Source organism: Stegostoma tigrinum, chromosome 1 (genome assembly GCF_030684315.1).
Source record: "Stegostoma tigrinum isolate sSteTig4 chromosome 1, sSteTig4.hap1, whole genome shotgun sequence".
NCBI classification, from domain to species: Eukaryota; Metazoa; Chordata; class Chondrichthyes; order Orectolobiformes; family Stegostomatidae; genus Stegostoma; species Stegostoma tigrinum.
The window spans coordinates 47,072,216-47,096,272 of NC_081354.1; the positions used below are offsets into that span (position 1 = coordinate 47,072,216).

The 24,057-nt window shown below is 41.0% G+C and overlaps 1 protein-coding gene across 8 annotated transcripts in view; it reads right to left on the reverse strand.

The window, feature by feature from the left end:
* The window catches only part of slc10a7 (solute carrier family 10 member 7), a 262,492-nt gene that overhangs the window by 54,721 nt on the left and 183,714 nt on the right, over positions 1–24,057 (reverse strand). For 6 of the 8 annotated variants that reach the window (XR_009445663.1, XR_009445662.1, XR_009445664.1 and 3 more), the window contains exon 7: positions 15,497–15,580. The exons of the other annotated variants lie outside the window; for them this stretch is intronic. Coding sequence is in view for 3 of the 6 variants with exons in the window: in XM_048530650.2 (XP_048386607.1) it covers positions 15,497–15,580 (84 nt within the window). In the remaining 3 variants the exon portion in view is untranslated. The remainder of the gene's footprint in view (positions 1–15,496; positions 15,581–24,057) is intronic. 8 annotated transcript variants of the gene reach the window in all.

Consider the following 24,057-nt stretch of genomic DNA (forward strand, 5'->3'; position numbering starts at 1 on the left):
TGATAGGGAGATAATTGGCTGAATTGGATTTGTGCTTTTTGTTTGCATACAGAACATACGTGAGCAATTTTCCACACTGTTCAACAGATATAAGTATTGTAACTGTACTGGGATAGTAGAAACTAGGGATTGGCAAGCTTGGAGCACAGTTCATCAGTATAATTGCTGGACGTTGTCAGGGCCCATATCCTTTACAGTATCCAGTGCGTCCAACCTCTTGATACCGCATAGAATGAATGGAATTGGCAGAAGTCTGGTATCTGTAATGGAGGAGCCGATCATTCACTTGGCATTTCTGGCTGAAGATGCTGTGAATACTTCAGCCTTAACTTTGACATTTATGAGTTGTGCTTTTCTCTCATTGAGAATGGGAATATTTGTGGAGCCTCCTTCTTCAGTGACTTGTTAATTGTCCACTGGGATTCACAACAGGATGTGACAGGGTGGCATGGTGGCTCAGTGGTTAACATTGTTGCCTCACAGCGCCAGGGACCTGGGTTCAATCCCACCCTTGGCCAAATGTCTGTTTGGAGTTTGCTCATTCTCCCTGTGCTTGTTTGGGTTTCCTCCCACAGTCCAAAGATGTGCATGCTAGGTGGATTAGCCATTGGGAAATAGAGTAGGGGGTTGGGTCTGAATGGGAAGTTTTTCAGGGAATAGGTGTGGACTCAATAGGCTGAATAGCCTGCCTCCACACTTTGGGGATTCTATGACTGTAGAGCTTAGATCTAATCTGGTGGTTGTGTGATTAGTTAGCTCTGCCTAGCATTTACCGCTTATGGTGTTTGGAATGCCAGTAGGCTTGTTTGGTGGGTTCATCAGGTTGACACTTTATTTTCAGGTAGGTCTGGTGCTGTTCCTGACATGCACTCCGACATCTGCACTGAACCAGGGTTAATTCCCTGGCTCGATGGTGGTAGTGTTTGAATGGAGGAATATGCTAAGCCATGAAGTTGCAGATCATGCTGGAGTACAATTCTGCAATTAATAGCCCACAGTGCTTCATGAATGCCCAGTCTTGAGTTGCTAGATCAGTTCAAAGTTTGTCTGACTCAGCACGGTGATAGTGTCACACAATACGATGGAGTGTTTTCAATTTGAAGGTGAGACTGTCTCCACAGGACTGTATGGTGGTCACTCTTAGCTATACTGTAGTAGAAAGATGGATCTGCAGCAAGGGGTCAAATAGTTGGGGTGGCACAGTGGCTCAGTGGTAAGCACTGCTGCCTCACAGCGCCAGCATCCCGGGTTCAATTCCACCCTTAGGTGACTGTGCAAACTCCACGCAGACATTCTCCCTGTGGGTTTCCTCTGGGTGCTTTAGTTTCCTCTCACAGTCCAAAGATGTGCAGGCTAGGTGAACTGGCTATGCTAAATTGCCCATAATGTTCGGGGATGTGTCAATTAAGCGGGTTTATAGGTGAGTGGGTCTGGGTGAGATGCTCTGAGTGTTGGTGTGGACTTGTTGGGCTGAAGGCCCTGTTCCACACTGTAGGGATTCTATGATTCTATGTTTTTCCCCTCATTACCTGCTGCAGACCCACTCTAACAGCTATGTCCTTTAGGACCCAATCAGCTTGATCAGTAGTGTCGCTGCTAAGCCACTCTTGTTGGTGAAATATTGAAATTCCTCACCCTGTGAATATTTTGCAAACTTGCCTCCTGCAGGACTTCCTCCAACTGTTGTTCAACATGGAGGAGAACGTATTCATATGCTAAGAGAGGATGGTATGTGGTAATCAGGAGGCTCCTGCCTATGCTTAACCTGAAGCCATGTGACTTTAAGAGGTCCAGAGTCAAATCTTAAGGACTCTGAGGGAAATTCTTTCTCGACTGTATACCACCGTGCTACCACACTACTGTGTCTGCCCTGCCAGTGAGATAGGACATATCCAGGGTTGGTGATGGCGATGTCTGGAACATTGTCTGTCAAGTATGAATCCATATGTATGACACGTCAGGCACCTGTTCAACTAATCTGCAAGACATCTCTCCCAATTCTGGCACTAGACCCCATGTTAGTAAGGAGGACTTTGCAGAGTTGACAGTATCTTGGTCAATGCTGGGTGTTCTGTCTGGTTTCATTTATTTCTTGAGACTTTGTAGTGATGATACAAAATGTCAATCATGGTCTTGGTGTAGCACATATGTATTACTGGAGCAGACAGAAAGAACATGTAAACATAGTGCACCTGTTTCAACTCAGTATAGGTGACAGCTATTTGCTGGTTCATTTCTCAGGGCAATGCCATGACTAGCCAAGAATCAACCTGTCCGATTTAAAATTTAAACAAAATTTGGGTGCTTTCTTCATGACTATTTTCCACTACCAATCTCAGCTCATTGCTAGCCAATCAACAGTTTCCTCTGTTAGAAATAAATGTTGTTTTCCCTTTTCTTGGTATGTCTTGAGAATTGTTGTAATGAATACAAGAAGAAAAGCTTCAACAAAGTATCTTTTTCTCTGCACTACACTAGCTCTTTACTACCAAATGACTATAACCTAAAGTTTATAACAGTGTACAGGTAATAAAGTGCATGGGACTCAAGTGTATATCCTGACTGAATTGAAGAACAGTGTGTTGTTAGATTGGTGCCATTTGTTGTCTGATTTTCTTCAGTATTTCTAGATAAAAAATCTCCAGCATAGAAATGAAGGATACCCAAAAACATGCTCTGTATTAGGAATACAAACGTGTAGAGCTGGATGAACACAGCAGGCCAAACAGCATCAGAAGAGCAGGAAAGCTGACGTTTTGGGTCTGAACGCTTCTTCAGAAGTGGGGGAGGGGAAGGGGATTCTGAAATAAATAGAAAAGGGGGGGAGGCGGATGGAAGATGGATAAAGGAGCAGATAGGTGGAGAGGAGACAGACAGGTCAGATTGGCGAGGATGGAACCAGTAAAGGAGCGTGTAGGTGGTGAGTGAGGATGGGGATAGGTCAGTCCAAGGAGGACTGACAGGTCAAGGGAGGTGGGATGAGGCTGGTAGGTAGGTGGTGGGTATGTGGGGTGGGGCTTGAGGTGGGAGAAGTGGATAGGTGGGAGGAAGGACGGACAGGTTAGGGAGGCTGGTTTTGGGATGTGGAGAGGGAGGGAGATTTTCTGAATACCAAGTACCTACAAACACATAGCCACTAATTTTATCTTTTTGATATGTTTGCAACATCGAACGTTGGCTAATGGTATACTTTTAAGTCTATGCTGTCTGTCCTTTCCTACTATTCCCAGGCCTTCACTTCCCATATCATTATTTTATGTTGTCTTTTATTAATCTCTTGCCTTGATCATCTACCCAAGTTTAAACCTTCAGATCTGAGGAAGAGTCACTGGACCTGAAATGGTCAACTCTGATTTCTCTCCACAGGTATTGCCAAACCTGCTGAGCTTTACCAGAAATTTCTGTTTTTGTTGTTAATCCATCACTCCTCTTTGTTTAGATTAAAAAGACTACATCTATTTGAACACTAGTCCAGCACTGTTCAGGTACAGGCTGCCCCAGTACTACGTATCGCACTTTCACCAATATACTGCTGCCACTTCTCCCACACCAGTCTTTGAGCCATGCATTCATTTCTCTAACCTGATTTGCCCAATGCCAATTTACACAAGACTCGGGTAGTAATCCAGAGAATATTACCTTTGGGATTCTGCTTTCTAAATCAGCAACTAGATTCTCATATTCCCTCAACAGAACTTCTATCCAAGTTGTTAGTACCAATGTGGACCACAACCACTGGATCGTCCCTCTTCCACTGCAAGTTCTTCCCCAATTTAGAGCAGATACCCTGAATTCTAGCAGCAGGCAGGCAATGGGAATCTGGACTCTCACTCCTTGCAGCAGGGAATAGTTCCACTCCCCGCTCACTATAATTTCACCAAGTATGACTATATTCCTCTTTGCTCCCTTTGCAAGAATGGGTTCATATACTACAGTACCACAGCTTATCCACATTGCAGCCGACAGTCATGTCCAGACAAGCTGAAAAAAATCTCAAAATTGCTGAACAATTGCAAAAGCTAGGATCCTGATCTCCTGCCCTCTGAATCCTCCTTACTGACCCACAGTCATACGCAGCTACCACTGACCACTTGCCAAATCAGATGACCCTATACTACGGGATATAACTGTCGCCTAGAGTAAACTGTCTCCAATGACTTCTCCCCCCTCCATGATAAGACTTGCAGATACTTACAGCAGTCATGTTTGTCCTGGGTCAGACTGGAATTCTAGTCTACAGTAACAGCACATCACATGACCTACCACATTCATTGAGTGTTAATTAGTTATCATTTTAACTCTTCTCTTCACATGAAGATTTGAGGAAAGTTTTGCTCAGTGGTGGCAAGCCTGCTTGTGGCCAGTCAGGTTTATTAGTGACTGGCAATTTCTCCCAAAGCAGATGCAAATGAAGGTTCAATAGCTGCTGGGAACAACTGGATTTACCCTTCTCTATCGTGTTGGCATTTTATTCAGCCTCAACATTCTTGATAGGGCGCATAATGCAGTATCTGCAGGCATTGTGCTTTCTGCTGGCAATGATTGATATGTGACATCTTCATCTGAGCTACCCTACATTTGACTCCAGACCCACAGAAATGTTGACTCTTAACTGCCCTCTGAAAGACAAAGACAATTAGAGATGGTTAGTAAATGGCCTGACCAGTGATACCCGAATCGCACTGAAGAGTGTATTTTATAAATCTGCTTTTCTGTTGGGCAGAAGAATGCAGTCATCAGTGAAGAGAAGTGTACAGCAAGGTTTTTCCTGTGACTTTGAGTGAGCGTGAAGCTGCCTGAGGTTAAAAGGACCTCCAACAGAAGCATACATAAACTCCCTTGCAAGGTTGTTCTTTTGTGTGCTATAACATCATGTTAAAGAAGACGGTCAATGAAGTCAGGACCAGGACACATTCCTGCATCACTCAGTGGGAGGTTGCTGACTTGATAAAATAAAACTCTATACAACAAAATCTGAGAGGGTTAGTTAACACTCCAATTCTCTAAAACTGCTCATACATTCTGCCAGATGATCAAGTGAATACATATAGTTAAAAGAAAGTTGACAAACAGGTGCAGCAAGCAATTAAGAAGGCAAATAGTATATTGACCTTCACTGCAACAGGATTTGAGTTCAGAAATAAGGATGTCTTACTGCAGCTTTACAGGGTTTAGTGAGACCACATCTGGAATATTGTGCACGGTTTTGGTCTGCCTACCTAATAAAGGAAGTAATTGCCCTGGAGAGAGTAGAGTGGAGATTCAATGAGCTGATAGTGGGGATAGCAGGACTATTCTACAAGAAGAGAATGGCTCAACTGGGCCTATATTCACTAGAGTATAGAAGGGTAAAAGGGAATCTGATTGAAATGTATTCAGTTCGAACAGGGATGGACAGACTAGTTGCAGGGTGGGTGCTTTCCCAGGTTGGGGAAATTTAGAACCAGAGTTTTACAGTCTCACGATATCGGCAGACCATTTCAGATTGATTTAACATAGAACATAGAACAGTACAGCACAGAACAGGCCCTTCAGGCCATGATGTTGTGCCGACCATTGATCCTAATGTATGCACCCTCAAATTTCTGTGACCATATGCATGTCCAGCAGTCTCTTAAATGTCCCCAATGACCTTGCTTCCACAACTGCTGCTGGCAATGCATTCCACGCTCTCACAACTCTCTGTGTAAAGAACCCGCCTCTGACATCCCCTCTGTACTTTCCTCCAACCAGCTTAAAACTATGACCCCTCGTGTTAGCCTTTTCTGTCCTGGGAAATAGTCTCTGGCTATCAACTCTATCTATGCCTCTCATTATCTTGTATACCTCAATTAGGTCCCCTCTTCTCCTCCTTTTCTCCAATGAAAAGAGTCCGAGCTCAGTCAACCTCTCTTCATAAGATAAGCCCTCCAGTCCAGGCAGCATCCTGGTAAACCTCCTCTGAACCCTCTCCAAAGCATCCACATCTTTCCTATAATAGGACGACCAGAACTGGACGCAGTATTCCAAGTGCGGTCTAACCAAAGTTTTATAGAGCTGCAACAAGATCTCACAACTCTTAAACTCAATCCCCCTGTTAATGAAAGCCAAAACACCATATGCTTTCTTAACAACCCTGTCCACTTGGGTGGCCATTTTAAGGGATCTATGTATCTGCACACCAAGATCCCTCTGTTCCTCCACACTGCCAAGAATCCTATCCTTAATCCTGTACTCAGCTTTCAAATTCGACCTTCCAAAATGCATCACCTCGCATTTGTCCAGGTTGAACTCCATCTGCCACCTCTCAGCCCATCTCTGCATCCTGTCAATGTCCCGCTGCAGCCTACAACAGCCCTCTATACTGTTAACGACACCTCCAACCTTCGTGTTGTCTGCAAACTTGCTGACCCATCCTTCAATCCCCTCATCCAAGTCATTAATAAAAATTACAAACAGACAATAGACAATAGACAATAGGTGCTGGAGTAGGCCATTCGGCCTTTTGAGCCAGCACCACCATTCATTAGGATCATGGCTGATCATCCACAATCAGTAGCCTGTTCCTGCCTTATCCCCATAACCCTTGATTCCACTATCTTTAAGAGCTCTGTCTATCTCTTTTTTGAAAGAGAAAAGCCTTTTTCACTCAAAGGACAGTGAACCTTTGGAATTCTTTACACAGAAGGCTGAAGAGGTCAAGTCATTGAATTTATTCAAGACAGGACAGATAATGTTTTAGATTTTAAAGGCATCAAGGAGTATGGGAAAGAAGTGGGAATGTGGGTTTGAGATAAAGGATCAGCTGTGAACATACTGAATGGCACAGCATGCTTGAACAGCCAAATGGCCTTCTCCTCTCAGTTTCTATGTTTTTACTTCATGTCCAAAATGGTGATATATCAAAGCTGTAGATATAACCCTTAACGGAGTACCACAACAACCAGCACCACAAATGTATTGTTACATTTATGTATTTGCTACATTTAATTCAGTCATTGTTCAACTAAATTTGATGTCAAAATCTTACATAAAATGGACAGTACAGAAACAGGCTATTTCAGACAACTGAGATAAAAAGCTGTAGAGCTGGATGAAAGTGTAGAGCAGGCCAAGCAGCATCATAGGAGCAGGAAAGCTCCTGTTGCTTTCCTGCTCCTATGACGATGCTCGGCTGCTGTGTTCATCCAGCTCTACACCTTGTTATCTCAGATTCTCCGGCATCCTACTATCTCAAACTATTTCAAACAACTAGTCTGTTTCATTATTAAGAATCGATCTATTATAGTAGTGGATATAAACTTATGAATTAGAGACAGTCGTAAACCACGAAGCCCCTTAAGCCTGCTGTACCATTTAATATGTATATGGCTGATTTGAATGCAGAACCATGCATTGTCAGAGAGATGTACTGGTTAGTACTAGTGAACTAAGATGTATTCCACAATTAACTACTGCAGTGAAATAAAACTAACAACATCAGGAGGCACCATTTAAATAAAGCTGTACAAACCATCTAAGAAGAAATATTTGCTGAACTTCAGCTACAGCTATTATGACATGCTCTAAATAGGCACCAATGAATGTGGCAAACTCCATTATTGTTTGAAGATAAAAATAATCACTGCTATGTTCACAGGCCTTTTATGTAGATTTTGTCGTTATGCATCTTATGTTGCTCTGTTGCTTTGCCAGTAACACCATTGATGCATTACTTATCATATGGTTCCACTTATTCATTGACCATGACTTAGTTCAACTCCAGTCTTATGCAGAATATATTGACAGAATGTACATTACAGTAAATTAAAGTTTTCTCTGGTTTTCCAAAAGTATCCAGACAATATGACAAATTGCCATTTTTAGTTTCTCATGAAGTACACAAACATTCATTTATACTTGTAAGTCAACTGCATTACTTTTGGCCTTAAAAAATTGAATTCTTACATATAGAACATAGAACATAGAACATTACAGCGCAGTACAGGCCCTTCGGCCCTCGATGTTGTGCTGACCTGTCGTACCGATCTCAAGCCCATCTAACCTACACTATTCCAATGTACATCCATATGCTTATCCAATGACGACTTAAATGTACCTAAAGTTGATGAATCTACTACCACTGCAGGCAAAGCATTCCATTCCCTTACTACTCTCCGAGTAAAGAAACTACCTCTGACATCTGTCCTATATCTTTCACCTCTCAACTTAACACTATGCCCCCACGTGCTCGCCGTCACCATCCCAGGAAAAAGGCTCTCCCTATTCACCCTATCTAACCCTTTGATTATTTTACATGTTTCAATTAAGTCACCTCTCTAACAATAACAGCCTCAAATCCCTCAGCCTTTCATCTCGCGTAAAAGTTGACGTTTGCTTCTCAGGGATCAAACTGCTTTGTGATTATTAATTACATAATGACAACTGCTGTATTTCATTCATTCATTCATTCATTTAAAGGTATACCCAAGGACTGTAGAATTGTCCCCCACCAATTTCAGCAGCCCAACTAATTTGCTAGCCAATTGACAAAAGTAATGATTTATAATGATACCTTCCAGACAGAATAACAAATACGCACCTTAATTTAAAATGAAAGCTATAGCATTTACTAAGAAACATAATAATTGTGCAGCAGCAAGAGAGTTTAAACTTTGTGAGAATATATTTACAGAATTGAACAAGATATCCAATAAACTTGAAAGGATGCTGAAGCACAAATGCATAAGCAAAGGAAGACTAAGCAACTGGCCTCACCTGGGGAAAAAAAAGGGAATGAGTTAGTGAGCATAAAAGAGTAATACTACCACTTCCAGAGGCATCAGAGTCTACACTAGCAGAAAACAAAGATGGTATTTCGTAATTCAAGACTAGTGTTGGATATGCACAGGATTCACTGCAAGGTATGATTTATTCTTTCACTAGGAAACAATAATGTCACATCAACTGCCACCTGACTGCAACGATATCAAATTCCACAATTTTATCATCAGACATTACACGATGAGATGGTGCTACAGTGATAATGTCACTTGAGTAGTAATCCAAATTCAGGCTCATGCTGTGGAAACATAGGATCAAATCCCACCACAGTAGCCAGTAGAATTTGAATTCAACTAATAAATTCAGACTATAAAGCTGATATCAGTGATGGTGACCATGAAATTGTCATGAAAGTATCAAGTCGTAAATGTTGTAAGAATGGAAGGATATCCACCATCTTCAACTGGTCTGGCATTTAATTCCAGAGGTGGGTGGGGAGGGGGGGTGGCAGGGGAAAGGAAAAAAGACATTGAGAGGATGCATACTGATTGACTGCTTTGGAAAATTGATGAAACACCAATAACTTTACCTTACCAGCAAACAAGACCACTAACAGTACTGGTGAAAGAAAACACTGTTATGACTAGCCACATGATTTACAGTGGTTCCCTCATGTATGGCGATGATACAAAATTAAACCCATCGAGATGTTAAAAGTTTAAAAAAAAGAAACTTCAGAAAGATGTCATTGTTCATGTTTACAAGAATGGATGAAGGTGATTGTAAGAAATGGATCGAGGAAGTGTGGCACTTGAAACCAGATGGACTATGCAGAGAAAAATGCTTGTTCATAAGTACGTGTTCAAATCTCACCTTATCGATGATGCAGTTTAGGCTATTAGATCCATGAAAACAGTGGTACCTATTCCATGTGGTCTTATGAGTTTTGCCTTATGAATATTGTTTAATCCTTGGACAAATGCATAAATGACCCTCACAAGGGCAGTATCCTAAAGGTGTGGAACGATTAGACTTCAAAGGCAAAAAGACTTCACAAAAATAGATATATGTAAGCATCCTTGCTAGTTACATTGTGTTAATTGGGTATACACACGTTGAATGAGCATGATCTCAATATTGTCTAAGAAGTTTGTAAATATGTGCTAGCAAATGTACTTGACAGTAGGGTGGATTATTACTTGTGGAATGATGATGCTAAAGTAATTGACTTTACCAATGATGATGGTAAATGATCAACGATGATGATGAAGGTCCGTATGATGTTGTTGTACAACCAGGCAATTTGGACAAACTGTTTCTTGATTCAGATGGTGGCTAGAGTGATTGTCATGATTTTTAACATGAAGTGTTCTAACAATTTGTTAGGATACATATATATAATAGTGGTGGATAGAATGTATATAATTTGTAATGGTATAAAATAAATAAATGCTAAAATAACATTAATTTTTAATTTTGTTTCACCTTATTCCATTGTGATGGAATTGTTTTGTCCCAAAGTCAAGCAGACATCATTTGTAAAAACTTGACTGTGTAAAAGTTGAGCCTACATAGACTCCATGACTTTTGGCCTAAAAAAAGTTATCACTTTACACAGGTGTATAAAGTACATAAACAATTTCCCATGACACCTCACACACTGGTTAACAGGTGACACTGCTGACAATAACCATGATTGTGATATTAGATTTGCGTTTTACTTATTCATATTTGCAAAAGTAGATTAGTATTCAAAACAACATACAACATTTTTTTGTTGATGTGGAACATTCTTTTGTTTCTCTCAGCAAACAAAAGTTCAAATAATTAAATGTATATAATTGATTGTGGAAGAATTCTGAATCAAAAGACATGAATTATTCAGTTTTGTGGAATACATGGGACAAGGGAAAATTGGTCATTATGATTTATCATATCTTAGCAATGATGGTTAGAAATAGTTTTGGTGATTCTGCTTGAATTGGTTTGGTTACAAAATGATATTAGTGTGCCTATGTTTAAGATGTTTCAACTAAAACATATTCATTGCAACACAAAGTTTGTGGGCATCATTGCATCACAGCTAAAGGAATCATGCATTTGAGATCTGATGAAATAATTGTTAAATCAACTGCAATATTTCGCTTTTGGAATTACACATTTGTTGGTCAGAAGATGTGATTGGTGAAATAAAGATTTGGGTGTGAGATTGGATGCCCAATCGACTAATCATGAAATCAAAATATTTGATTTACTTAGTAACTGTAATGATCTGCACCTGAAACTAAAATAACCAAATTAAGTTCATGACCCCAAATAAACAAATTACCAAAAAGATTTTGTTGATTTCAACACAAATGAATGAATTAACAGGCAAATGAGACTTTCAATAAAAAATCAAATTTTACTTTAAGTAGTCAATACAACATGGATACATCTTAGACAACAAGCTCCTACATTACCCATCAGTGACATATGAGAGTATGTTGCTGCCAGTTCAGCAATATGCTCTTTTACTTATTAGTGTTGGGTAGGGCAGGAGTCCTAGCAGAAAAAAACCTGCTGTCACCTTTGAATCTGGTTACCTTCTGGGTCACAACAGTCCTGATGGAGGAGCTTAACAGAGTTCCTTTTCAATCAACCAACCTGTAATATTTCAAGCAATGCTTTGGTTGTATCTGGGGAAAAACATCAACATCTGAGTCATTCACACAACTTCTTCCAGGTTTCAGAATACTTTAGCCAGCTTACAAAGGGCCTTCAAGAGTTCCTGTCAATTTCTCTGCCAAAAAAATCTTCTCTACAAAATAATTCCTCTTTCTGTCTCTGTTTTCTGTGTCTGCAGCTATGTTGATTGCCTTCTCCTTCCAACTCACCTAACTTCTTACAGCAGTAGCTTGTGTGTGCCTGGCCACATGATTTTTGTTTTCCCCACTTTCCTAATGGTACTGACTTTCCGGTCACAAAATAAATAGGTCGCATTGACCAGTATTTCTTACTATACAAGAAACTTATTATGATCCATTTACAATTGATGCCAATTCTTAAAACATCCTTTCAAACATGGTTAAAAACAATTAGTTTCCATAGAAAATATGAATTTTTGTGACCAACCAGATCACACGAGTTTGCTTTTTCTGCAATTCCACCTTCCTGGCTGAAAAAGTGCTGGTAAAACGTAACAATTAAATGAAGGAGAAACAAACAAGATTCTGAATTGGATATTTATTCTGATATCTGGAATTTTCCTACAAGCTGTTAGACACTCCTGCAAAGTATTTTAAATCGCTGGCTTACAGGATTCTGAGCATCAACTAAAAATATATTGAGGGATCTTGAATTGTTTTTCTGGTTTTTGTCATTTCTGCCTGCAAATATTTTTGTACAATTGATTTTCAGACTTCATAAAAGTCATGTTCGAGAAAAGGATATTTTGACTTACAGTGCCTGAACAGTTTCTGATATTGGGAGGCTTGGGGACCGCTTTGCAGAACACCTATGCTCAGTTTGCACTAAACAACTGCACCTCCCAGTCGCGAACCATTTTAACTCCCCCTCTCATTCCTCAGACGACATGTCGAACCTGGGCCTCCTGCAGTGCCACAACAATGCCAACCGAAGGTTGCAGGAACAGCAACTCATATTCTGCTTGGGAACCCTGCAGCCCAATGTAGACTTCACAAGCTTTAAAATCTCCGCTCCCCATACCACATCCCAAAACCAGTCCAGCCTGTCCCTGCCTCCTTAACCTGTCCTTCCTCCCAACTATCCCCTCCTCCCACCTCAAGCCCCACCCTCATCTCCTAACTACTAACCTCTTCCTGTCCCCTTGACTTATACGTCCACCCTGGACTGACCTATCTCCTCCATAGCTCCCCACCTACACTCACCTCTACTGGCTCCATCCCCGCATCTTTGACCTGTCTGTCTCCTCTCTACCTATCTTCTCCTCTATCCATCTTCTATCCACCTTCCCCACTCTCCCTATTTGTTTCAGAACCCCCTTTCCCTCCCCCATTTCTGAAGAAGGGTCTAGGCCTGAAATGTCAGCCTTCCTGCTCCTCTGATGCTGCTTGGCCTGCTGCATTCATCCAGCTCTACACCTTGTTATCTCAGTTTCTGATATTATTGTCTTCTTGCCACTAACATCAATCGCCCTACTCTACGTTCAGTAATTCCCTCACTATATTTCTCCATCTTTAAACATTTTTCTAAAACATTCTAGCAAAGTTTTCAGTCACTTCTAATTCCCTCACTATAGATGGGATGTTGTCATCTCTTTCATATCATGTACGCTAGAACATATCCTGCAGCTGTGTAATTGCTGATGATATATCAGTACAAATTGAGGTAGAATACTAGAGTGAAATTAAAGGGAATTACTGAGTCATTGAAAATCCAAGCTGGTAATGCTGCAGCAAGTAAACCAAGGCAGCTGCAACTTGAATGAAAAAGCCTAATGCGGAGATTGAAGGATTGAGAAACATATAGCTCAGTGAATGAAAAGGAGGCTAAGTAAGAAATAGCAAATTTAATCAAAACAAAACAAAATAGACAAAAAAAGACAGAAAACAATTTTGGATTAATAGGGAAGAAAAGAAAGGAAGAATAAGAAAATATTTTAAATCTAAACAGGAATTATGAATAGAGATAGTAGGAACTGCAGATGCTGGAGAATCTGAGATAACAAGGCGTAGAGCTGGATGAACACAGCAGACCAAGCAGCAGCAGAGGAGCAGGAAGGCTGACGTTTTGGGCCTAGACCCTTCTTCAGAAAATCATTGGCCTGCTATGTTCATACAGCTCTAAACCTTGTTATCTCAGGAATTATGAATACTTCAGAGAAAGAAACCTCATGTCTAGGTATTCCTAATTTTCAGAACAAGAGAGTTGTTTGGCAGTAAATATTACTTGTCACATCATTGTAAGGTTACTCAGACTTTTATGACTTGTAATTTTTTTTTGTGGTGAGGTTGGTTCAAAACTACCATATAAATGTAGCGACATTATGCCATTTAATGCATATCGATGGTGAATCAGATGCAAGATCCTGATTTTGCAACTCAGTAGCTCTTGCAAATTTGTTTTATATAGAAGTCTTATATAGAACATATACAATTATGTAATAGGTCAAGTAACATCTGCGGAATGCCATAACACTTGCACATAAATAACAACAGCTGCTATTAGCTTCATCATTAGAGAATAAAATATATCCTATAATTGCTTTGAATACGTAAATGATTGTGCCATCAACAGTTAAATACATTAATGGTACAATACTTCTACCATAGGTAATCTTAACAACATTCTCAATGCTAGCGCAGCAAGTTTAATATTTTCCTCAAAAAAACAACCAAAGTAAAAGCATGGTACCCTAAGCTGGAGAGGGTTCAAGGCAGACTTATCAGCATGTTGCCAGACTGGGACTCTTTCTTCACTGGAGCGTAAGAGGTTGAGAGGTGACCTTATAGGAGTTTACAAAATAACGAGAGGTATAGATGCAGTTACTGGTAGTTGTCTTCTCCCTAGGATGGGGTTTTCAAGACAAATGGCACATTTTTAAGGTGAGATGAGAAAGATTTAAGAGAGACATAAGAGGTCATTATTTTTTATACACAAGAGGGTGGATCTTGTGTGGAAAGAACTTCCTGAGGAAGTGGTAGATGTGGATACAGGTACAATTACATTGTTTAAAAGGCACTGGGTAAGTATATGAATAGGAATGGTTTGGAGGGATATGGCCAGGAGCAGGCAGGTGAGATTAGTTTAGTTTGGCATTATGTTCAGCATGCACTTGTTGTACTGCGCTGTATGACTCTATGACTATGACTTTATTTGAATACTTAAATAGTTATTTTTATGATACTGTATAAAATTTGTGTCATATTTAAAATGTAAAATATTCACAGATTACACTTAAAAACTAAAATAGTTTTCTTAATTTAAAATCTTATGGAATTTAATACTTAATAATTTATAATTTATAGGTTCATTGGCTGAAAAAGACCCTATACAGACAACAAGCAAAACGAACGTCATCTACAAAATACCCTGCAAGAACTGTGACAAACACTACATTGGACAAACAGGCAGAAAGCTAGCCACCAGGATACATGAACATCAACTAGCCACAAAACGACATGACCCACTATCACTCGTATCCTTACGTACAGATGAGGAAGGACACCACTTTGATTGGGACAACACATCCATCCTAGGTCAAACCAAACAGAGACACGCACGAGAATTCCTAGAAGCATGGCATTCCAACAGGAACTCCATCAATAAACACATTGATTTGCAGCCCATCTACCATCCCCTGAGAAAAAGAACAGGAAATGACATCACCAACCCAAGGAAACCTAAACAGATAATTAGGAAGTGGGACATAACACCAACGCTTCATCAGAGACTCACTGATGATGTTACCCAGAATGGTGACGAAATGTCTGAAAACTAACCTTCCAGTTCAGCGAGCAAACTCACATCCAGAACCTCAACCTGAGCTACAAATCTTCTCAAAACTCGATACCACTGAGTGCTGTAACATGGGTAGCTAGATTTCCTTGTGTTCTAACTGCTTTATTTAACATTTCCTGAGCAAAACTTATGCTAAGATGACGTTTCTTCTTTAATTTGTGATGCATTTTCTGTTTGTCCTGCCTACACTTTATATTTTAAGTTCACAGAAACTTCTAATATCAGAGAAACTGTTGTTCAGGAAAACTAATGATACAGTAACTGTGCTTACCTGTCCTACAATGAGTGGGATTACTACAGTCATAAACAACTGAGAGAAAATTGAAGTAAATGGCACCGAAGAAGATGATCCTAGCTGCAAAAGCAGAAACAGTAAAAATGAAAAGTGATTAAAAATGTATTCTACATTTAATGTTCGTATTTGTGCATTCCATATTTAAATAAAACGTAAAATAACTTGACAGCCAGTGCGTTTAGATAGAGGTGATTTGCTCATCATTGTGCATTAATACAGTTGTACATATCAAATCTATTCACTTAAAAGTTATAGCAATAAACACGAAACACTATAAAACATGAAGTATTTATAACATAGGAGTAATGTGTGAAACATTCACAATTAATTACTATCTGATTACTGCCAGACATCAGATTTACATTAGAATTGTTACATACTTAAATAGAGTGCTGAATTAGATATTCTGTATATGCTGTGAATTGCATTTTGTGGATCTTGGAGTCCCTAAGGTCTGCTGCTCTGAGTGTAAGGATTTTAGTTTTAATGTTCCAGACTGGAAGTGTTTGCTTAGATTCCTGAGCAGGTTGAGCGAATTGTGACCAGGCCAGGTTCAGTTGAGTTAATGATAATCTCAAAACCAGAAACTGAAATGTGCTAGTTAAATCTGTAGATAAACTGATAAACTGTGTTTAAATACCGTAATCTGATGGTGTTGGGATAATAATTAGTGCAGGCTTTAACAATAGCAATATGAATATGTAAGCAAGGAACAACAGCAGGCCATTCAGCCCTTTGAGTCTGCTCTGCCGTTCAATAAGGTCATGGCTGATCTTATTTTAATCTCAACTCTGCATTCCTGTATACCCCAATTAATATTTCACTCTCTTAGGAATCTAGAAACTGTTTGACACACTGGCAGTCACAGAGAGTGATAAACATATAAAATCATTTATGTTCAGTACTTTTAGCTCACAGCTTGAACAAACAACTTTTTTTGCCTAAACAGTTTTATGTACTCTTATATTGCGGTTCTAATCATTTGTACCACAAGTCTTTGTAGACATTTCGGATAGGTTAAAATCATATAATAATGCATTAAATCTGTTGTGAAAAATTAGGGCAGATGCATATTTAATGAATTGTTTACCGTTTCTACTGTTCATTGGGGCCATAATCAAATTTTCTGTCCAGGAATATGATAACTTTATAGTTACATTTAGATTTTGCACTGCTGGTGTTACTCATTTACTTTGTAATGAACTGACAATTACATTGTTATTAAATATTAATGTTTATTTAGTACTTGGAGCTTAATGATAAATTTGAATTAATTTTCACCAGAAAAAAAGTGGCAGTCAGAATTTTACAAAAATAATTATGTACATTTTTGTTAGATTTTTAAAAACACCATTGAACCCTTACATTCACTGCACTGAAGTAAATAAGAGAAACATAACACAATCCAGCAGCTGGAATTAACACCATACAGAAACCAGTGACTGTTTAAATCTGGCAAAAAAATTAAAGAGGGTTTAATAATAATGATAATTTTAAAACAATTCGTTCCAAACATCAGAATGATCCCACAAGATTTTAGGTTTCTATAATAGAATGGGTAGAATGATCCATTCCTGGAATAAAGGTAACAAAGTGTGAAGCTGGATGAACACAGCAGGCCAAGCAGCATCTCAGGAGCACAAAAGCTGACGTTTCAGGCCTAGACCCTTTATCAGAGAGGGGGATGGGGAGAGGGTTCCGAAATAAATACGGAGAGAGGGGGAGGCGGACCGAAGATGGATAGAGGAGAAGATAGGTGGAGAGGAGAGTATAGGTGGGGAGGGGATAGGTCAGTCCGGGGAGGACAGACAGGTCAAGGATGCGGGATGAGGTTGGTAGGGGGGAAATGAAGGTGCAGCTTGAGGTCGGAGGAGGGGATAGGTGAGAGGAAGAACAGGTTAGGGAGGCGGGGACGAGCTGGGCTGGTTTTGGGATGCTGTGGGGGAGGGGGAGATTTTGAAGCTTGTGAAGTCCACATTGATACCATTGGGCTGCAGGGTTCCCAAGCAGAATATGAGTTGCTGTCCCTGCAACCTTCGGGTGGCATCATTGTGGCAGTGCAGGAGGCCCATTATGGACATGTCATCTAAGGAATGGGAGGGGGAGTTAAAATGGTTCGCGACTGGGCGGTGCAGTTGTTTATTGCGAACCGAGCAGAGGTGTTCTGCAAAGGGGTCCCCAAGCCTCCGCTTGGTTTCCCCAATGTAGAGGCAGCCACACTAGGTACAATGGATACAGTATACTACATTGGCAGATGTGAAGATGAACATCTGCTTAATACGGAAAGTCATCTTGGGGCCTGGGATGGGGGTGAGGGAGGAGGTGTGGGGGCACGTGTAGCACTTCCTGCAGTTGCAGGGGAAGGTGCCGGGTGTGGTGGGGTTGGAGGGGAGTGTGGAGTGGACAAGGGAGTCACGGAGAGAATGGTCTCTCCGGAAGGCAGACAAGGGTGGGGATGGAAAAAAATGGAAAAACATCCAAGACATTTTTCCATCTCCACCCTTGTCTGCCTTCCGCTTGGGAACCCTGCAGCCCAATGGTATCAATGTGGACTTCGCAAGCTTCAGAATCTCCTCCTCCCCCACGGCATCCCAAAACCAGCCCAGCTCATCCCCTCTCCCACTGCATCCGAAAACCAGCCCAGTTCGTCCCCGCCTCCCTAACCTGTTCTTCCTCTCACCTATCGCCTCCTCCCACCTCAAGCTGCACCTCCATTTCCCACCTACCAACCTCATCCCACCTCCTTGACCGGCCCGTCCTACCCGGATTGACCTATCCCCTCCCCACCTATACTCTCCTCTCCACCTATCTTCTCCTCTATCCATCTTTGTTCCGCCTCCCCCTCTCTCCCTATTTATTTCAGAACCCTCTCCCCATCCCACTCTCTGATGAAGGGTCTAAGCCCGAAACGTCAGCTTTTGTGCTCCTGAGACGCTGCTTGGCCTGCTGTTTCATCCAGCTCCACACTTTGTTATCTTGGATTCTCCAGCATCTGCAGTTCCCATTATCTCCGATCGCACTCCTGGATTAATGTCATTCTGTAATTGGCTAGTAAGCATGAAAGTATGTAATAAAGACTGGTAGCCATCCGAATCTATTGGTTCAAATTTTATTTTTGGTCCAAACAAATTAACTTTAGCCCAGTTGAAGAAAACAATCTTTACCTTAACTAGATCTCTGAAAATACTACCAAGATTAGATTTTCCTAATGGGTTGTTATGGGGCAATAATAGTACATCTCTACAGTTGGGCCAGAAGGCCTGGGTTCAAGACTGACCTGCTCCATGCTGTGTAATAATGTGTCTGAACAGATTAGTTAAAAAGACAGAGATATTGCTAATTGTTTACCCCTTGGTTTTCTTTAAACTGCACTTTCTTAGCTAAAAGTAGCCTTAGGAGCAGGTGAACAATTTGTCTATTAGTGAGTGCTTTTAAATGATGACCCAGAAGTTACAAAAAATGAACAGCTTTTGGTCCCAGCTAACGAGACAGCTAGATCAGCTAGATCACAGATCGAAATCAGTGATAATGGGAACTGCAGATGCTGGAGAATCCAAGATAACAAAATTTGAAGCTGGATGAACACAGCAGGCCAAGCAGCATCTCAGGAGCACAAAAGCTGACGTTTCGGGCCTTGACCCTTCCTCTGATGAAGGGTCTAGGCCCGGAACGTCAGCTTTTGTGCTCCTGAGATGCTGCTTGGCCTGCTGTGTTCATCCAGCTTCACACTTAATTTCAATCTGCGATAATAAAGTGTGAAGCTGGATAAACACAGCAGGCCAAGCAGCATCTCAGGAGCACAAAAGCTGACGTTCCGGGCCTAGACCCTTCCTCTGATGAAGGGTCTAGGCCCGGAACGTCAGCTTTTGTGCTCCTGAGATGCTGCTTGGCTTGCTGTGTTCATCCAGCTTCACACTTTGTTATCGCAGATTGAAATTGTTTGATTGAAATTAACAAATTAATCTTTCACTGAAACAAGCACACAACACTGTAGACTTGGTTCTAACAATGAAACAAATTTATTTTGCAAAGGAAATAAAGATAACACTGAATAAACCAAACTATTTACATATAGCACAAACTGAAAGTTTTTTAAACACACTTTAAAATATAATCCCAACACCGTCAGATTTCAGTATTTAAACGCAGAGAGTTTATCAGTTTATTTACAGATTTAACTCGCTCATTTCAATTCCTGGTTTTGAGATAATAGTGAACTCCTTCTTGCTGAGTCACTCAACTAAACCTGGCCTGTCTCAATTTGCTCAACCTGCTCAGGGATATAAACAAACACTTCCAGTCTGGAACATTAAGACTAAAATCCTTACACTAAGGTAACCTATTTCTTAACAGTTTTAAACTAGCTTTTTATTCAAAAAAGGGTGAGTGGTGGTAGAAAGCAGGAAACTACAGGCTAGTTACTTTAACATCTATCACAGGGACAACATCAGAAGCCATTATTCAACACTGCTTAACAGGGCACTTAGATAAGATCTTGGTAACCAGCCACGGCCAACATGGCTTTGTCAAAGGGAAATTATATGAAGCTAATTTATTGGAGTTCTTTGAAATAGTAACCTGTGGTGAGGATAAGGGGGAACCAGGTAGCACATTGTACTTAGATTTCCAGATGGCACTTGATAAGGTGCCACATCAAAGCATAATGAAAGGGGGTAACATATTTTGGGTAGAAGATTGGCTTGCTAACTTGAAGCAGAGATTGGAAACAAATGGGTCTTTTGCAGCTTGGCATGCTGTCACCATTGGTGCTCCACAGGGGTAGGTACTTAGCTCTCAAGTCTCTACAATTGGCTCAGTGGTTAGCACTGCTGCCTCAGAGCATCAGGGACCCAGGTTCAATTCTATCCTTGGGCGACTCTCTGTGTGGAGTTTGCACATTCTTCCTATGCCTGCATGGGTTTCATTCAGGTGCTCCTGTTTCCTCCCACTGTCCAAAGATATGCAGGTTAGGTGAACTGGCCATTCTAAATTGCCCATACTGTGCAGACTAAGTGGGTAAACGGTGAGAAATGCAGGGTTACGGGGATTGGGTAGTGGGTGGGTTTGGGTGGGATGATCTTCCGAGGGTCAGTGTGGACTCGATGGGCCAAATGGTCTGCTTCCACACTGTAGGGATTCTATTTAGTTATTTTGATAAAGGGGTCAAAGGTAGCATAGCTAACTTGTTGACGCCACAGAGATCGGTAGGAAAGTGAGTTCTGAAGATGATACAAGGAGGCTATGAAGGATTACAGATCTGAATGTCATAGAGCATGAATCACAGGTACTTAGTATGCAGGTGCAACAAGTAATCAGAAAAGCTACTAGAATGTTACATTGAATTCTATCACAATAAAATGTAAGAACATTGAGATTATACTTAGTTATATAGGGTATTGACGAGATTGCATCTGAAGTACTGTGTCGAGTACTGGTCATTGTACGTACGACAGGATATTGGTGTCATAGAAGCAGCTCAGAGAAAGTTTGCTAGACTAATACTAGGAATGAACAGATTGCCTCATGAGGAAAGGCTAGATAGGCTAGGCCTGTAACCTCTGGAGTTCAGAAGAACCAGAGATGACTTGATTGAAAGATATGATCCTGAGGGAGGTTGACCAGGTAATGGTCATGTAAGAGAGTCTAGAACTAGGGGGATCATGGTTTAATATCCCAAATAATCAGTCACCTGTTTAAGACTGAGCTTAGGTGTTTCTTTTTTCCTCAGAGGGCTGTAAATCTTTGAAATTCTCTTCCACAAAAAGCATGGATGCAGAATCTTTCAATACTTTAAGGCAGAAATAGACAGTTTCCAGTTTGCTAAGAGAATGAAAGATTATTGGGGGCATGCAGGAATGCAGTGTTGAGGTTAAAATAAGATTAGCCATAATCTTATTGAACAGCAGAGCAGACTCAGAGGGCTGAATGGCCTACTGTTGTTCCATCCTTACATATTCATATTTCTTATGTTGGAGCCTGCACTGATCTTAAATTATTTTTATATTATTCTTTTATCAATTTTGGTTGGGAGCTGTAATTGGGAACTGTGCGCTACAGATGACTTTTGTACTGTGTGTAATAGATCATATTAAAAGGAAAACAGACCAATCAAGCTTTTGTTTATTCACGAGGGCAGGCAAGTTAATTGCAGATTAGTACCTGATCAAAAGGATCTGCAGATACTTCATCACTAGGATAGAAAACAATGTTTAAACAGATAGCAGAAGTTGGCTAGTAACGAGGTCAGTGCCTCAGGATTGGTTCCAGAAAGTCTGGAAAAGACTTTACGACCAAGAAAACGGCAGATATTGAATGGTAACTGGGACCTTGTGGAGGAAACAGCTAGTCTGTCAGCGAGTGGTCAGTGTTTGAACTGGGTTTTGGACTGTGTTTTCTATAAAGGTAACCTGGCTGCTAGCGCTACATCATGAATATCTGAAATGCTCCCTGCTTAACTTCCCATGAGCAGCCCTTGGAAGCTAAGAGAAGAGAAAACTAAGCCAGATACATTACTACCTCTATCTGAATGAACTAAGAAGTTGACTCTAATTGGCATCTTCAGAAAAATGAACCAAGAAAACATTGGTGAAACAAAGAATCATGAAAACCACTTAAGTAATCTGTCCAGCTTTGCTTTTTTATTATTGTGCTTTAACTGTAGTTTGTGTCAGAGACTGGGATGTTAGGTATTTTGATGGTTAAGACAAACGGATTCTTAATTAGTAAGAGAATTGTGTGTTCTGGGGAAAAAGGTAGGGGAGAGGAACTGAGGATTATCAGATCAGCAGCAATGATCTCACTGAATGGCAGAGCAGACGTGATGGGCTAAATGGCCTACTACTGTTCCTATCTCTTATGCTGCTGCCAGTCTGTTTTGTGCACAGCGACAGACACCTATCACATGCATAACAGCAGGGCAAGTCTCAGGGCTCTTTGAATGCTTTCTTACCACTCACTGGTCTGGTACCTATTTGTTGTTCACAGCGTCTCTGATTGGCTGTCTCATTCAGAACTTAAGAGGCTCATTATATTGTATCTTGCTTTGCCTTTTACAGCACACCAAGCCAGGCAGCTCATCACAGCTGACTGCACTGATCAGTCAAGAGGGTGGACACGTTGCTGCATGTCGACATCACACTAACAGCATGCAACAACAGCTTACTTGGCAAATACATTGATTATGCTTCCGCCATATGCCCATGTTTCAAAGCCTATGATGATCAGTCCGTAGTCAAGTCATTGTGGACTGTCATTCGTTACAGGCTTTTGTTACAGCAACTCAAGAGCAAGATCTGATCTCTGTACAGGGATCTGATGCAGTCAGTCAGTTATTTGGATGGTCGGATTCAGGGACTGGGCTGTAGTCAGTCTCTCAGATCCGATGCTGCTAGTCTGGGGATTCACAGTTGGTTAGTCTGTGAGGTGCACACAGGCCAGTCAGGAGTTTGATCACGCATCATTTGGGCTATCCTGTATGAAGGTACTAGGTGAGGAATCAGCTGGATTACCAAACTGGGCCTATAACTCATTCTGTGAAGCACAACCTTTGTTGCCTTTCATCCTCATCCATGCTGTAATTGCACAATGGAAATGAAAAACGGCCATCACCACAGCTATTTGACCTGATGCACAGCTAGGCTTTATATATGGTGCCAGTGGCAAAAATCTTGGCAGGTCCTGGCAGTGTCAAGCATTTCATAGCAGCGTAAGAGAGACTGAAAATGGTGCAATGCAATGTGGTGAATACATGTCAGATGAGCAGTGGAGATTGAGAATACTCTCCTGCTTTTGTGTGGCACTATCACCATGTTAAATAGGACAGACTTCACAACTTATAACTGGGTATCCCTGAGGTGCAGTGGGCTATGAACAGCAGCAGAACTGAATTCCAGCACAATTTGCTGCTTCATAATTCCTGACTCAATCATTGCCATCAAGGCAAGGGATGAACCCTGGTTCAATGACAATTGCAGGAGGCCATGCCAGAATCAGCTCAAGACATACCGAAAAATGAGTTGCCAGCCTGGCGAAGCTATTGAACAAGACTACTTGTCTGTCAAACCACATGGGCAGCAAGTGTAGACATAGCTCAGCAATCCCACAATTGACAGATCAGATCTAAGCTCTGCAGTCCTGCCACAGCCAGTTGTGAATGGTGGCGGTCAATTAAACAACTCACTGGAGGAGAAGGCAGCACAAATATCCTCATCTTGAATGATGGAAGAGCCAAACACATCAGTGCATTGTATAAGGTTGAAACAATCATAATTACCTTCAGCTAGAAATGCCAAATGGATGATCTATTTTGGCCTCCTCCAGAGGGCCCCAGTATCACAAATGCCAGTCTTCAGCCAATTTGATTGGTTCCACCTGATATCAAGAAACAACTGAAGGCACAAAAACAGAGGTTGCTGGAAAACCTCGGCAAGTCTGGCAGCATCTGTGTGGAAAAATCTGAGTTCTGAGGAAGGGTCACCGGACACGAAACATTAACTCTGATTTTTAACTTCACAGATGCTACCTGACCTGCTGAGCTT